Below are 17,693 nucleotides of genomic sequence, written 5' to 3'. Positions count from 1 at the left end.
TACATTAGCCAAGATTAAAATGAAGGAGAGAATCCTAGAAGCAGCAAGAGCTAAGGGGACAGTCACCTACAAAGGAGTTCCCATCAGACTGTCAGCTGATTTCTCAAAAGAGACCTTACAGGCAAGAAGGGGCTGGACAGAGGTATTCCAAGTCATGAAATCCAAAGACCTACAACCAAGATTGCTCTACCCAGCAAAACTTTCATTTAGAATGGAAGGACAGATAAAGTGCTTCTCAGATAAGACCAAATTCAAGGAGTTCATCATCACCAAGCCCTTACTATATGAAATGTTAAAGGGACTTACCTAAGAAAAAGAAGATAAAAAAGATGAACAGTGAAAGGACAGCAAACTCACAGTTATTAAGAACCACACCTAAAACAAAAGCAAACTAAGAGGATAGCTAGATCAGGAGCAGAACCATAGAAATGAAGATCACATGGAGGGTTAGCAATAGGGGAGTGGGAGGGGGGGAAGGGGGGAGAAGGTACAGAAAATAAGTAGTACAGACAGTAGATAGAAAATAGATAGGGGGGAGGGTAAGAATAGTAGGGGAAATACAGAATCTAAAGAATTTGAGACACATGTTCATGAACTAAAGGGGGAAATGGTGGGGGAGGGGTATGCAGGGTGGAGGGGAGGGGAGGGGGGAATAGAGCAAATGTAATGGCATAATCAATAAAAAAATAATAATAATTAAAAAAAAAAATTAAAAAAAAAAAAATAAAAAAATAAAAAAAAATAAAAAGTCTACTTTTAAAATAAATAAAAATACATTGATGAAAATCATATTTTTACCTTTCTGAAACAACAGACATCTAAATAAAGGTAATATCAATAGATATTTTATCCACCTTAAATTTATGGTAAATGCTCCACTGTTAATATTCATTAATTCGATTCTTAAAAACCTTTCCCTTTATAATTTCAAGAAAATGCTTACAAATGTGTTCTTTTTATTGCAACTGTATTAGAAGACTTTTTTGGTTTTTCAATTTTGTGTTGTATACAAATGTTTAATGTGCTTCTGATTTTACAACTCGAAGCTGTTACCTTCTACCTTGAAACTATTCACAGCTTTTGATTCACTGAGGTCCCAGATAGGACATAGAAGCCTGAGATTCACTTATTCAACAAACACTAAGGAGTAATCATGTACTTGTGCATCACTAGAGAAGAAAACAAGGTAGACATGGTCCCTGTCCCCAGGTAGCTTCCTGAGAAATGAGTGGGTTTGGTGAAACATTTTACTGTAGATGCATTAGCACCCTACCCAGATTCCCTATGTTGGTCTTTTTATCCATCCCCCCAATTGTTGTGAGTATCAGCTACAGATAGCTCCCAACTGTTCTTTTCTCCTGAAAATTGTTCTCAACTAATAAGAAAGTTCCTCACTGGCAAGTACCTGAAAGCTCACTTATATCCCTAACCGCAGGTGACCCATAGCCTAAAAACCACACCCCACTGCCTTAAAGTGGGATAAATTTGCGATGTCATTCACGCTCGAAAGCTCTCTTGAGATCAGGCTAAGGATACATATTCAATGAAATCACATCCTTCCTTAGCTTCCCCCCACAACCCACCCTATGACTTTTACTGAGAGCATTCCCTCGTTAATCATTTGCCTAAGAATCCCCATTTCATCTCTGCTTCTAGAGAACTCAAGACACTTTGTTACTTACTCAGCACAGGTGGATTGATGTTTCTTGATGCTCCTTCTCAATTTCCAGGTAGGTTGCCAGATTTAGCAAATTTAAATCTAGGATGCCCAGTTAAATTTGAACTTCTGATAAAACAATAAATAAATATGTCCCGTGTAATACTTGGGACATATTTATACTAAAAATTTATTCATTGTTTATTTGAAATTCAAATTTATGCAGGAGTCCTGTATTTTATCCATCAACCCTAATCCCAATGTTTTTTTTTTTTTTTAAGTTACAGCTCTGTCTTCCATAGCTTTTCAACAAGCACAGACCTCACCACCAACCCCTACATTTCAGCTCTCTCCCTCCTATTCAACAGAACTAACATGGGGCTCAAAGGCCCAAATGTACTTTCCTCATCTTCCTGTCATCTCTTCCAGAACTCCACTGCAAATAATTGATACCATTTTCCAAAGCTCTTGTTTTATTTTTAAATCTCCAGTAGCTTCCTTTTTCTAATTATCCCCAATAGGAGCAACGGATGCTTTCAAACATTAGAATTCAAACATACTTATATTCAACAAAAGCACCCAGTATTAAATATCCATTCCTATAATTTTACATAAAGGAAATTTGGAATTAGAAAGGAATACCTGTATTCAATTATCACTGATAAGAGAATAAAATGAGGATAGCCACATTAAATTGAGAAAATATGGTACCACACCAAAAAGTAATTTTTAATGTGTGAATTAAAAGAATTTAAATGCTTACCAATGTTCTGTAGCACCTGTCAGTTAGAGGAGTAATGACAAGTCGAGGTGAGTTGCCAAGATATTCATAAGCATATTTTACATTGCAATTAATGATACGAACTCGGGCATTCTCATATTCCCAATAATATCGAAGCTGAGCAAGCCACTGGAAATCTGTATCATGCGAGACACCTAAAAAGAATAAAATAAAACAAAGCACATAACCCTGAAATGTAAATAATTTGAATAATATGTAAATAATCACTTACATTTGAATAAATGTAAATAATTTGAATAATGTATTTTATCACCTTATATAATAGAAAATATTAAAACCATTTGCTTTTCAATTTGTAGGAAAGATCATATAAAATAAATTATATTGAAAGAGAAAAATATGTAGTCTAAGTCTTTGTGTCTAGAAGCTATTGTTATTTTATCTTTAAAATTAAAGAAAAAAGTCACATACCCATATCAATCATGTCCATGACCACATCTCTAGCATGGACATCAATAGTAACCAAAGCCCCCAGAGTAGTCCTGGTCTGCTTCGAAAGTTTTCCTCTTACCAGCTCTACAATATCATTTAGTTGATTCTGAAGTTCCTTATAATATTTCTTTAACCCCTACAAAATTAAAAAGCAGTTAAAGTAATGTCATATAGAACCTAAAATACATATTTTATACAGTTACTCTTATATAAAACAATTCCGACTTCATAATATATCCCAATATAGAAACTAATTATAGAATGGAGTGATTTTGTCTAAGCCTAGTATAAAATATAATAAGTTTTCAAATAATTATAAAATGTTAATGCTATATGCAGAAATTTGGGGGAAGACTGGCTTGGTAAAGAACAGGTAAGCTAACTAAGAAACATAGTATCTAGAAAAAATATTATTTAAAATTAAATAATGCTTTACCTTTGTCCCACCACTTATAACTTCCTGTGTCTCAGAAGTCCAGAACATTTGAGAAACACAAAGAACAACTTGGCCAGGCCACTCTCGAACCCAGTCTCTTCTTGCAGAGTCTGGATAAGCCTGAAAAATTAAAAAGCATTTCTAACTTTAAAAGATTACTACAGGAAAAAAATGTTAAATGCCTAACGATAGAGAAGTGCAATATTTGGTATATCATAGCCTAGAATATCATATAGTCAAGAAATTTTTTATATGGCTATTTAAAATACCTGAAATTTATTTATAAATTATGATTATATTTTTACATTTGCATATTTTTATATTCCTTTTCTGTGGGGAATTGTCAAGTTTTCTAAGTAAAATATATAATACTTCTTTTATATGAAATATAAGAGCTTTATTATAAAAAATAAATCAGTCTAATAATATATGTATATTGCCCTGGCTGGTGTGGCTCAGTGGATTTAGTGCTGACCTAAGAATCAAAGGGTCACCGGTTCAATTCCCGGACAGGGCACATGCCTGGGTTGTGGGCCAGATCCACAGCAGGGGGTGTGTAGAGGCAACCACACAATGAAGTTTCTCTCTCTTTCTCCCTCTCTTACCCTCTCTCTAAAAATAAATTTTAAAAAATTAAAAAAAATATATGTATATTGATTTCAAGATTTAATTGAAAAGGAGACTGACTATACAATTTAGTAAACAACTGGACTAGTAGTTAGAACCCTTGTGTTATTAATCCATAGCAATTCTAAAAATTTGTATGACCACAGCATATAATTTGAATAATCATATACTTGTTCAATTATAATTGAACAATCTGTGCTTTTGAGTTCGAAGTATACTTTCATGTCTTTCTAACATTTTTATGTATTTAAAGGAATTGTGGGGATTAAAAAATAACTTGTTTCACAAGTAAATGATAGGGACTTCTGGTCAAGATGGAGGCATAAGTAGACACTGTCTCCTCACACAACCAATAGAAGGACAACAAAAACTGAGAAACAAAAAACAACCAGAACTGACAGAAAATTGAACTGTACGAAAGTCCAACAATTAAGGAGTTAAAAAAGACACATTCGTCCAGACCGGTAGGCAGGGAGGAGTTAGGCAGCAGGGCAGAGAGGGGTCGAGGCAAAAAGAAGCTGTGGCTTGCAGACCCCAGGCTCAGGGTGGCAGTGGGCAGAACCAGCGAGGCACGCAAGGTGGCTGGCACACCAGGATGTCTCACATTCACGCACAGATAAATCAGGTGTAACTGGAGAGCGAGACTGACCCTGAAACCCAGGGTCCCAGCACAAGGAAATAAAGCCTCAAAACACTGATTGAAAACACCTGTGGGGGTTGAGGCAGCAGGATAGACTCCTAGCCTCACAGGAGAGTTTGCTGGAGAGACCCGCAGGGTCCTAGAATGTACACAAACCCACCCATCCAGGAATCAGCACCAGAAAGGCTCAGTTTGCTTGGGGGAAGCAGCGGAAAGGACTGAAATCCAAGAGAGAATGGAGCAAGTGCTGTTGTTCCCTTCTGACCCCTTCCCCACATATAGCATCACAACCCAGTGAGGTGGGTTGCCCAGCCATGGGGAACATCTAAGGCTCTACCCCTCATACACAACAGGTACAACAAGACAAAGAAAAATAATGGCCCAAATGAAAGAACAGGTCAAAGTCCCAGAACAAATACAATTAAGCAACAAAGAAATAGCCAACCTATCAGATGCATAGTTCAAAACACTGGTGATTGGGATGCTCACAGAACTGGTTAAATTTAGTTGCAAATTAGATGAAAAAATGAAGGCTACAATAAGTGAAATGAAGAAAAATGCACAGGGAACCAATAATGATGGAAAGGAAACTGGAACTCAAGTCAATGGAATGAACCAGAAGGAAGAAAGAAACAACCAAACAGAAAAGAATGAACAAACAAGAATTCAAAAAAATAAGAAAAGGCTTAGGAACGTCCAGAACATCTTTAAACATTCCAACATCCAAATCATAGGGATACCAGAAGGAGAAGAGGGAGAGCAACAAGTGGAAAACTTATTTGAACAAATAATAAAGGAGAATTTCCCCACTCTGGCAAAGGAAATAGACTTCCAGGAAGTCCAGGAAGCTCAGAGAGTCCCAAAGAAGTTGGATCCAAGGAGGAACATGCCAAGGCACATCATAATTACATTAGCCAAAATTAAAATGAAGGAGAGAATTCTAGAAGCAGCAAGAGATAAGGAGACAGTTACCTGCAAAGGAGTTCCCATCAGATTGTCAGCTGATTTCTGAAAAGACACCTTACAGGCAAGAAGGGGCTGGAAAGAAGTATTCTAAGTCATGAAATGCAAGGACCTACACCCAAGATTGCTCTATCCAGGAAAGCTTTCATTTAGAATGGAAGGGCAGATAAAGTGCTTCTCAGATAAGGTCAATTTAAAGGAGTTCATCATCACCAAGCTCTTATTATATGAAATGTTAAAGAGACCTATCTAAGAAAAAGGAGATAAAAATATGTACAGTAAAATGACAGCAAACTCACAATTATTAACAACCACACCTAAAACGAAAACAAAAACAAACTAGGCAAACAACCAGAACAGAAACAGAACCACAGAAATGAAGATCACACGGAGGGTTAGCAACAGGGGAATGGGAGGAGGAGAGAGGGGGAAAAGGTACAGAGAATTAGTAGCATAGATGGTAGGCAAAAAATAGGCAGGGGGAGGGCAAGAATAGTATGGGAAATGTAGAAGTTAAAGAACTTACGACACATGGACATGAACTAAAGCGGGGGAATGTGGGTGGGAGAGGATGTGCAGGGTGGAGGGGAATGAAGGTGAGTAAATGGCATAACTGTAATAGCATAACCAATAAAGTATATTAAAAAGAAAGTAAATGATAATAGGAGGTCCAAATTATAAGCAGGAAAAAAATGACTGCAGAACAATATTAGGAGTTGATGGTGACAGAAACCACAAATTTAATAAAATGACACCATCTTTAATATAATAACACCATCTTCAACATGCTTTAGATATAAGTATATTATTATTAAAATGCCTTTTGATTAGCAATATTTAAAAATAAATGCAAATGACAAACTAACAAGCTTCAAAGAGGGATGAGATTCATAGAATAAATGAACAGTTGTTAGGTACACAGAAGATAAATTTCCATCCTTATTAAGGAAATACTTTCATGCAAAATGTTAATTCTTTCCTACGTATTTTAGCTTATTTGGAGTCATAAGAAGCAAAGAGAATGAAAAAGTCAAGGTTTGTTTATAGGAACACTGAAGCTGAATAGAATAGCCACTGCAACAAAATGTGCTTCACAGGGCTCTCAGTGAAGGAATAAGGATTCCTCACTCACATAAAGTGAGTAATGAGATGTAAGGCTGCAATGGCTTTTAAAATTATAAAATTATTTTTTAAAACTGCACAACTATTCCTTTGTGGTCCCCCAAAACAGAAATATACTGAAATTTTTCACTCAAGATTAGGTTAACTGGATTAGCAAAGTGCCTACATATTATATTTTCTTCAAATATATATCCTCCTTTAATATTCATTCAATTCATTTTTTAAGTTTTCAAGTTTTTAAATAATAAACTGTAAACAGCAGTAAGGGAACAAGACCACACATTTAACACCCACATTTGAGGTTATTTCTGATCACAGGGCCTTCACATGGGAAACCAAGATGCTCTTTTATTTGCTCTTTACTTGGTTAATTCCTACTTATCTTTTGGGTCACAGTTTCAATTTCACTAGAACCGCCCCCCATAATACACCTTATTATTTTTCTTTTGTAGCACTTAATCATGTATTATCATCAATTCTTACTAATATTATTATCTTAATAATGACATTAGAAACAAATAAAGAGCAATAAAATAATAAACAGTTGTAAATAGTAAGAATTTTAAGTGTTAATTTACTGGTACCCATTCAAAACCCCCTAATAGAATGCATTTACAGAATATAAGGTATATATTCGATCCTAGGAAACACACCAGTCTGGCTGCAGCAATCACATCATGAATACTCCGAAGCATTAAATCTTCCACTTGAATGAGCCACTTTTCTACAGCGCCTCGTGCTGCAGATGTGGAAATAAGTGCAATGAGCTCCACGCGTTCACCTTCAGAGCTATACATGGCCTTAATGTCCAAATTGGGAAGGAACTCCAATTTAGCAATGCCCTCAAAGCATTTCTTTAAATGAGGCTGAACTCTAAGTGGATCTTTGGTCTCTGACAAAATCTCTAACATTTCGTCATTAGATAAGAAGAAGAAACTAAAGAAAAACATGAAAATACAAGTGCTTTAGTTATAATTCATCATACATTAGGAAATGCTTTTAGTTAGAGCACAGTTGATTATCCATCATACCGAGGAAAGAAAAGTCTTTTTTTTTCAAGATATGCATTAAGCCCTTTCATAATTTTCTCCAAAAGTTCATTGCAGTTCTGTAGTTTTTCCAATAAACCTGTTAAAGAAGTAGCAGCAAGAACCTAAAAGAGACATATTCATTCAGTTCATCACTTATACACCAGATATTGTAATTGTAAGACCTAAACATTAATCTATATTACATGTCAAAAATGTTAAAATGTCAAAAAGTTCATGAAATTTGTCATAAAATGTTTTATAATGGAGAACTTTTAAAATTCAATAAGTCACAGCTCTTCTAATCCAAAGATGCTACTTACAAATGAGAAGTTATGACTGTCATGATGCATATTTTCACTTCTATATTCTTTTGAGTGATGTGGGAAGAGTCTGTTAAGTTGGTGTGATATAATTTTTACATTTACACCTATCAACTATAAACTTAACAATCTACATGTATGAGTTGGCAAACTATATCCCATTGGGTAAATCCAGCTTGCTACCAGTTTTTACTTTTTTTTAGTTTTATGAGGTATAATTAACAAATAAAAATTGTGTATATTTAAGGTGTACAACCTGATGTTTTGATGTATACACACATTGTTCTGCCAGGTTTCATATGGGCTACAAATGAAGAATTATTTTTATACTCTCAAAAGGTTAAAAAATTAAAATAATATTTCATGGCACATGAAAATGTCAGTGTCCATACATGGTCTTACTGTAGCACAGACACATCCATTCAGTTATGAATTGTCTTGCTGCTTTCTTGCAACAATGACAGCAGAATCGACTAGCTAAAAAAAAAAAAAATGTCCCCAAAAGCCTAAAATATTTACCATCTGGCCTTTTGCAGAATAAATGTGCTGACTTTTGATCTGCCAGAAATCACGTCTTACAAAGGTTCTAAAGCCAACATATTAGGCCAAATCCTTACAACTCATAAATATCAGTGTACTATTTACTCTCAATAAGTCCAGCACAGCTACTTTTTCATCTAGCATTGAAACGTATTATTTGTTAAGTTTAACACTAGATTTTAAGAAGCAGACATGTATCTATAGACTTGGCATAGTGTGTGTATGAAAAATACATAGTATGTCTTTCAACATTAGATTCACACTCAACCAGGTGCTATACTCACTAAGAGAGAAGAAATAGCAGGTGAGACCAACTAAGAGAACTAGTTTCCTTTTTCCCTTCACTCCCAAGCAATATAAACATTGAGTGGAATCACCTGCACTACTCATTCTCTCTCTTTTCCTCTCCGTCTCTTTCCCTGTGTGTTTGTGTATGTCTCTCCATTTTATTTTATTTCACTATTTATTTTACATGAGGAGGGAAGCAGTAAGTACATATCATAGAGTAAGTTAAATGTACATATGAAATAGCTCCACCATCTAACAAGGGGTTAATATTCATAAAATATAAAGAACATATACAACTCAACAAACAAACAAACAATCCAATTAAAAGATGGATGGAGGACCTGAACACTTCTCCCAAGAAGAACTTTCTAGTTTGTGTACAATAAGCAGGTTTTATTCTTTTAATCATAAAAAAAGCAGGGGGAAGGGTGGGGGGGAAAGGCAGAAAACTGTACTTGAACAACAATAAATAACTAAATAAATAATTTTTTTAAAGCCGAATGCTTTTTTTTGTAGCCCAAAAATAAAGGTTCATCTTTATTCGTAAGAGAGAAAGCAAACACTACACCTTTGGATCTTTCGCACAAAACTTCATGATATCCCTCCAATGTCTGTCTACTGTCTGAAATTGACGTCCTTCTTCTGGCATCTGTTGCATGATATCCTCAGAACAAAAAATGGGTTCCAAGTATAACCATTGAGCTTGCACTTTTAACCATTCATCAATTGTTTCTTGTATTCGAATCAAACGGTCCTCCCAGGCCTTAATGAAAAGCATAGTGTACATTTATTAATTTGAATTATTAAAGAAAAAACAAATTATAGCAATAAATATGTATTTAAAATTTACTGTTATTTTTAAATCAATGCACAACAGCTCAAGGTCATTTATGGTTGTCTCACATGGGTTTAGAAAAACTCTAGGAGGTATAAAGTTTTGTTAAATCATTGGAACTCACAACTGGAAATGACTATAATTATTTAGACCAATTTCCTAATCCCTAGGTAAACCACCTCAAGTCCAAAAAGCATCCAGGAATATACGAGAGGAAACCTCCCCGGAAAACCACAATTATCTTCTGGAGGGCAGGCCCCTTTGTAGTACAGGCTGCCCCCACCAGGTGAGTGTTCTAAAAACTCAACTGTATCAAATGTTGTGAGAGGCTGCACTCAGCTTCAGTAAATTTTTTTGAAGGTTCTTTCAAAGCTTTTGCTTATTGCATGATGGGTTGTGTTTTTTGGAAGATTCTTTCAACACTTTTGCCCATTGCATTACTAGAGCACCTGCCCACATCTTGCGAATTGTTCAGCAGTTTTTAACCAAAAATGGCATGACTTTTGTGCCCTGCCCTCCCTATTTACTTACTCTCACCCTGATAAACTATTTTTTTGTTTCACCAGATGAAAGGAGTCCTCAAAGGGAAACATTTTGTGAACGTAAAAGAGGTAAAACAAAAAAATGGAACAAGCACTAAAAGGCATCAAAATCAACGAGCTCAAAAATTGTTTTGACCAGTGGAAAAAAGCTTTGATGGGTGTATTGCATCAAATGGAGAGTACTTTGAAGGTGACTGAAATTTAAATGTGTAAGAATAAATATACAATTTTTTATAAATAAATTCCAGTTTTTGGGGGGTCCCCCTCATATCTTCATCTAAAGCAATGGTTATCAGCCTAGGAGCTAATTTGTCCCCCGACTCAAGGGACATTTGACAATATCTGGAGACATGTTCACTTGTTAGCAACTGAAGGGATGGGGGTGCTACTAATATCTACTGGACAGAAGCCAGATGTGCTGCTAAACTTCTCAACAAAGAATCATTCAGTCCGAAATGTCTTTAGTGCCAGGTTGAAAATCCCTGGTCTATAACACAATTTAGGAAAAAACAAACAAAAACAGAAAAGGTTTCCTTAGTCCCATAGGTCAAGTCATAGCCTATAATTTCTGGTATCTGCTAGAATCAGTAAGATATTTCATTAGTTGAAGTCATTCATATAATCTCTCTTTGGTTCTTCAATGTGTGCCCTATGATCCTGTATGTAAAAAAATTAGGCCTAATAATTTAGTTGTTTTTAAAGCTCTAAAAGAGCTTTTAAATTGGTCTTGTAAATGTTCCCTTGTTAGGCAAGAAATTTCTGCAAAAGACATAATATATTATCAGGAAAGCTTAGGTCAGCCTGATTCAGTAGAAAATGTGAAGCATTATGTCCCTTTAGAAGAACACAGCTCTTTGTCTTCTCTAAATATTGAGAGCCGAGGTCTTTCATATAAACACTACTATGCCCTGGCTGACGTGGCTTGGTTGGAGAGCTGTCCCATAAACTGAAAGGTCACTGATTCAATTCCCTGTCAGGGCACATATCTAGGCTGCAGGTTCGATTACGGTTGGGGTACGTATGAAGGGCAAACAATTTCTCTCTCTCACATCAATGTGTCTTTACCCCTTTCTTCCCCTCTCTCTAAAATCAACATGCATGTCCTTGGGTGAAGATTAAAAAAACACTATTTATACTTAAATAAAAACCAGACTGCCCTGGCTGGTGTAGCTCAGTGGATTGAGCGCGGGCCTGCGAACCAGACAATCGCAGTTCGATTCACAGTCAGGGCACATGCCTGGGTTGCAGACCAGTTCCCTGCAGGCCAGTTCCCAGCAGGGGACACATGAAAGGCAACCATACATTGATGTTTCTCTCCCTCTCTCCTTCCCTTCCCCTCTAAAGATAAATAAATAAAATATTTTTAAAAAAACCAGACTACCTTGATTTGAATTTCAGCTCTGTTTCATTTATTAGCTAGGTAGACTCAGATAAATTATTTATTCTCCCATGCTTTGGTTTATCTATAACACAGATAATAAAAGTATCTGCCTTGACTGATAAATGTAACGCCCCTAGAGTCATACCTGGCACATAGTTAGAAATCAAGAAATATAAGGGGAAAAAATCCATTTGTTGTTTGTCTTTTCCCCATTATGTATAGTCCCAGTTAGAATTTTGATACTACCTATGAAAGTATTAGTTATTATAATTTGTTTGCTTTGTGTATTTACCCACATCAACTATAAGGGCATCAAATTATCTTAGAATCTCAAATATCACTTGTTTTTCTTCAAGTGGAAAAATAATTCATTAATTATTCTAAAAGACCCTCAAACTAGTTGTTCAGAAATATAATTAAAGTCTGGAATGTAGAACTTTGCTACAAGTTACAAGGATATAGCATGGAGCAAGGGCTAGGATGTTTAAAGTTGGAATGAATGATACCAACTTTTCCTTCCAAGTCAATTATTATAGTTGGAGAAGATTTCTTCTAATAAAATATAATTTGTTCTTTTTTAAATCATTAGAGGTAATGTCTCAAATCTGTTTTATATAGTTCCACATTAATTTTCAAATATCTGTCCCTGTATTTCTCCAAAGGTATCTATCAAACTGACTTATTTCCAAAAAAGTATATATGTAATTAATATTGCAATTTTTACAAATGACCAGGAGCTATCCTGTTTAACATACCTTGATCTCTTTTTCAAATGGTTTAATGAAAGGTGAGCCTCTCATTGTCTGAGTTTTTATAATTTGATCATCAAGGAGAGCCTGAATTTCATCTACTGAAGAAAGAATGCAGACTCCAGTTTCACGATATAGACTTATATGAAATGCAATATCATCCCAAGTTCCTATCATTGTATGCAAAGCCTTCTCTAGTGAAAATTCCTAAAACGGAGAAAAGAAGAATGAATGGGATAGTGAAAAGAGAATCTTATTTACTATATTGACTTTCCTTAGTAAACTCAGTAAGTATATGTCTTAAAATAATCTGTAGTTACACTGTTATTGTCTTTAAGTTAGAAAAGTTTTTTAAAGAATTAAAAAATTCCTAAGGAGAATGACAATGTAGTTTTTAAAAATTCACTTGCTATGAAAACTACTACTGTCAGTACTAAAATAGACAACAGAATAAAATACCTCCAGGGCTTTCCCTAAAGTGGCTTTTCTCCAGTCTATAATCTGGAGATGCTTTCTGTGTATTTCAAGAACCCTAGAGGACTATACTTACTCTGCTAGAACATACACAACGTACCACAAGCCACACATAGATCCACCCAATATGTTAATGAAGACGTTATGTATCAAGACTAGCATATCCTCCATGCATATCAGAATGTGGCAGAATTAAGAAGAGGTCAAAGGAGCCATTTCTAGTCTAGATTCAGGCAAGAAGTTAGGATGGAAGTACACATTTGTGGGGGTAGGGGGTGGGAGAAGAGTAGTGGTATTGTATCACTTTCCTCCATCTCCTCCCACTGCTACCCAGTACAACAAAACTATAATTATTTGATTAACAAACTTATTAAGTAAAGCATTTTAGTTGATCATCATATTTACCTTGCTTGCACCTGCACTTATCACTTCAAATTGTTCCAAGTATGGTGTCAGGTTTAATTTTAAAACTTTTCTCAGTGTAGTTCCAGAGTCTGGAGTCAAGTCATAGCCTACAATTTCTGAAATCTGCTTCCAGTGACGTGCTCTCATTCCTGGATTGCATAGGATGGAGACAGTAGGAATATTTTCCTAATGGTAAAAATATAAACAATAATGAGTCATTCATTTGACTTCCATACACATACACTTAAAATATTTAACATATACTGGAGGGTTTGAACCCAGTGGTGGTAGTAGTAGCTGGTGGTGGTTCAGTGTGATGGTGACACTATCCTATGTTTGAGGAGGTCTCAGCCAAGATTCAGCACTTTCGACTCCCTCCTGATCTGGATACATCAGGGTATCCCATTTTTCCCCCAGTTCCCCAAGAATGCCTCTCCCTTGACTAGTCCCAGAGGTGCAATTTGGGTCTGTTATATCCTTATCCTTAGCATTCCCTATTTCAATATGACATTGTGGCCTTTTCTATGCTGTGCATCAGTTGTCTTGAGCTGGGGGAGAAAGGGCACAAGATGTCAGGAGACAGACCTCTGTTGCAGGCTATGAGTAAGAGTCTGAGCTGGTCCAAGCAGCTTGACGTGCTTCTCAGTGCTAATGATGAAAACGTGGCCACAATTAAGCAGTGGTTGTATCCTGTTGGCATCTCTGCTGCGTCAGGAGACCTGGACTGCCCAGGAGACCTGATTTCCCATCACTTACCTCCCCAATCAGGAACCCAAGCTCAACTGCCTTGGGCTCTAGAGACTCCTGTTGTCCCATAGAGGCTGAGGTGGGCTGAAGCCCATAGCACATCTTTTCTTAGGGATGAAGTTACTATTCTCAGATCCCAGCGTCAATCCAAGGCTCAGGTGACTGAGGCATGAGACAAGCTGTACAGACTCTGCTTCAAGGGCAAGAGCACCAAACTTGTGACCTAGACACATCATTAAAGTTGCTGCAGGGGGTCCCATAGCAGAAGGCTCTTCTCCTGGAGCAATACCTGGACAGGCTGAGAAGAGAACTGCAGGGACTTCAAAGCCAGGTGCAGGAACAGGCACAAGCTCAATTACAAGGAGGGCCACAAAAGTGCAGTGCTACCAGTGGACTTCACCAAAAGATGCAGAATAAAAGGCAACCTATGTGGGAGGAGCCAAAGACTCTGAGAGAAAAACTGAAGTTACTGTGGGACTAACTGAGCTAGCATCAGGAGTGGATGCTAAAACAGATGGCTGAGGGGTGACAAGCTCAGGCCCACAGCTGGAAGATGCTGGAGAAGCTGCAAAGTGGCCAGGAGGGTAATGAGGCTTCCAGGACAGAGGCCTAGGATGCCTAGCAAGACCATGACCTCCTCAGGACTTCCGTTCATGTCCTTGAGTCTAAGCTACTCCTGGCTGCCACCTTTGCCACATCTCTTCCTTCACCTTCCTTCAGCTCTGAATCCAATCATTAGAACAGTAACAGTAGCCAGGAACTTTTAAGGAAGCTAGATCTCCAGAAGAGCACCCTTTCTAACCTGGAATGCAGCAACTTTTGGCTCTAGGCCCAGAGCCTTGAGCAGGTGGACCTATCCTTTAATGGCCCAAAGATACTCCTGAGTGACCTGTAAGGTCACTTATAAGAGTAGTGAGATAAAGATTTCTTTGCTTACCTACTCCTCCAATGCCTTGTTTCTGGGCTCTCTGCCCCGTCCCTCTTTATCCAGGTGGTGTCTGCCCTCCCTACTGAGGCTTTTCACTGCCTGCCCACCTGCCCAACAATGGCAGTAAAATGGTTTAATCCTTAAAAATTATTTAATATATTTAATGAGTATAATCAAAATACCAAATAGATTTAGAAGGGAGAGACAAACTAGCAAAATTATTCTAAGGTTCATCTGCACAAATAAACATGTAAAAATAGCCAGGAAAATTATAAGACTGAAAAAAAGAGGAGTAAATGTTCTATAGGATATTGAAGTAGATGACAAAACTATGGTAACTAAAATTGTTGCATTATTATAGAATTACAAAGTTGTTATACATGTTATATGTAGAAATATTTAGTATAAGATAACAAGTACAATTGAAAGTAAGGGGAAAATCCCATGTATAATAGAATCAAGAAGTATAAAAGATGTATAAGACTGGAACAATGATAATTAAAAATAGTTGTCAGAAGAAATTAAAGAAAACCTAAATAAATGGAAAGACACTCCATGATCATATATTGCAAGAATTAATATTGTTAAGATGGCAATGCTTCCCAAATCAATTTACAGATTCAATGCAATCCCTATCAAAACCCCAGCTTCTTTTTCTTAAGGTTTAAAATGTATTTTAATAAATTCATTCCACATTACTGCTCCATTTCTCAGAAAAACACCAAAGGTATGGGAGAGAAATAAAACAGTAAAAAAAATACAGTAAAAAGGACTTTCAGCCAAGATGGAGGCATAGGTACAAACACTGCCTCCTCACACAACCAAGTTTAAAGACAACAAAGTTTTAGTAACAAAAATGCAACCAAAGCAGACAGAAAATTGAACTGAATGGAAGCCTGATAAGAACAAACCATTCAGCCAGACTGATAAGAGGGGTGGAGCCAGCAGCTGGCAGAGAGGAGTCCCGGCAGGAAAAAGCAGTGGCTGCTGGACCAACTGAGGCATGTGGGCGGCAGTTGGCAGATCCCAGGCGTGGGGTGGCAACAGGCAGACCCAGTGAGGGCACAAGGCGGCTGACTGACCACGGTCACACATTCCATGCAGATAAACCAGACAAAGAAGCAAGCAGTGAGACAGACCACGCAAACCAGAGCCCCAGCGACAGGAATTAAAGCCTAAAAGCACCAACTGAAAAAACTTTTGGGGGTCGAGGTGATGACGGGAGAGGGTCCCAGGCTCACAGGGAGTTCGCTGAAGAGACCCACAGGGTCCTAGAGGGTGCACAAGCCCACACACCCAGGAGCCAGTACCAGAAGGGCCGAATTTGCTTGCGGGAAGCAGTGGAGGGGACCAAAATCTGAAAGAGAGCAGAACAAGTGCCCTTGCCCCGTCTGACCCCGCCTACACATACAACGTCACAGCCCAGCCACTGGGTCACCCCACTCTGGTGAACACCTAAGGCTCCACCCTTTATACATAATGGGTGTGAACACACCAAGACATTATGGCTCAAGCAGAAGAACAGCTCAAAGCCCCAGAGCCAATACTTGTAAGCAACCAAGAGATAGCCAACCTACCAGATGGACAGTTCAAAACACTGGTGATCAGGATGCTCACAGAACTGGTTGATTTTAGTCACAAATTAGAGGAACAAATGAAGGCTTCACTAAGTGAAATGAAAGGAAATGCACAGGAAACCAACAGTGATGGGAAGGAAACTGGGACTCAAATCAATGGAGTGAACCAGAAAAAATTTTAAAAAATGACCAAACAGAAAAGAATGAAGAAACAAGAATTCAAAAAAAAATGAGAAGAGGCTTAGCAACCTCCAGGACATCTTTAAATGCTCCAACATCCGAATGATGGGGTGCCAGAAGGGAAACAGGAAGAGCAACAAGTGGAAAACTTATTTGAACAAATAACAAAGGAGAACTTCCCCAATCTGACAAAGGAAATAGAATTCCAGGAAATCCAGGAAGCTCAGAGAGTCCCAAAGAACTTGGACCCAAGAAGGAACACACCAAGGCATACCATAATTGCATTAGCCAAGATGAAAATGAAGGAGAGAATCCTAGAAGCAGCAAGACAAAAGGGGACAGTCACCTACAAAGGAGTTCCCATCAGGCTGTCAGCTGATTTCTCAAAAGAGACCTTACAGGCAAGAAGGGGCTGGAAAGAAGTAATCCAAGTCATGAAATCCAAAGACCTACATCCAACATTGCTCTATCCTGCAAAGCTTTCATTTAGAATGGAAGAACAGATAAAGTGCTTCTCAGATAAGGTCAAATTCAAGGAGTTCATCATCACCAAGCTCTTATTATATGAAATGTTAAAGGGACTTACCTAAGAAAAAGAACATAAAAAAGATGAACAGTAAAAGGACAGCAAGCTCACAGTTATTAACAACCACACCTAAAACAAAAGCAAACTAAGAGGACAGCTAGATCAGGAGGGAACTGTAGAAATGAAGATCACATGGAGGGTTAGCAACAGGGGAGTGGGAGAAGGAGAAGGGGGGAGAAGGTACAGAGTATAAGGAGAATAGATGGTAGGTAGAAAATAGATAGGGAGAGGGCAAGAATAGTATGGGAAATATAGAATCTAAAGAACTTGAGACACGTGTTCATAAACTAAGGGGGGGATGGTGGTGGAGGGGTGTGCAGGGGGGAAGTAGAACAACTGTAATAGCATAATCCATAAAATATATTAAAAAACAAAACTGTGTTTCAAAACACACCATCAAAAATTTAAAATACAATTCATAGAGTAAATGG

The 17,693-nt window shown here is 37.4% G+C and overlaps 1 protein-coding gene across 1 annotated transcript in view; it reads right to left on the bottom strand.

The window, feature by feature from the left end:
• DNAH12 (dynein axonemal heavy chain 12) overlaps positions 1-17,693 on the bottom strand; it is a 229,017-nt gene that overhangs the window by 141,500 nt on the left and 69,824 nt on the right. Inside the window, exons 19-26 of the mRNA XM_053669550.1 lie at positions 13,245-13,430; positions 12,372-12,572; positions 9,427-9,621; positions 7,711-7,832; positions 7,333-7,615; positions 3,328-3,447; positions 2,871-3,027; positions 2,421-2,593 (exon numbers count right to left, since the gene is read on the bottom strand). Coding sequence (XP_053525525.1) covers positions 2,421-2,593; positions 2,871-3,027; positions 3,328-3,447; positions 7,333-7,615; positions 7,711-7,832; positions 9,427-9,621; positions 12,372-12,572; positions 13,245-13,430 — 1,437 coding nt within the window. The remainder of the gene's footprint in view (positions 1-2,420; positions 2,594-2,870; positions 3,028-3,327; positions 3,448-7,332; positions 7,616-7,710; positions 7,833-9,426; positions 9,622-12,371; positions 12,573-13,244; positions 13,431-17,693) is intronic.

Source organism: Artibeus jamaicensis, unplaced genomic scaffold (assembly GCF_021234435.1).
Source record: "Artibeus jamaicensis isolate MK-2021 breed Jamaican fruit bat unplaced genomic scaffold, CSHL_Jam_final contig_519, whole genome shotgun sequence".
Lineage (NCBI taxonomy): Eukaryota > Metazoa > Chordata > Mammalia > Chiroptera > Phyllostomidae > Artibeus > Artibeus jamaicensis.
Note: the sequence above shows the minus strand (reverse complement) of the source record. Positions and strands in the feature narration are given on the sequence as shown.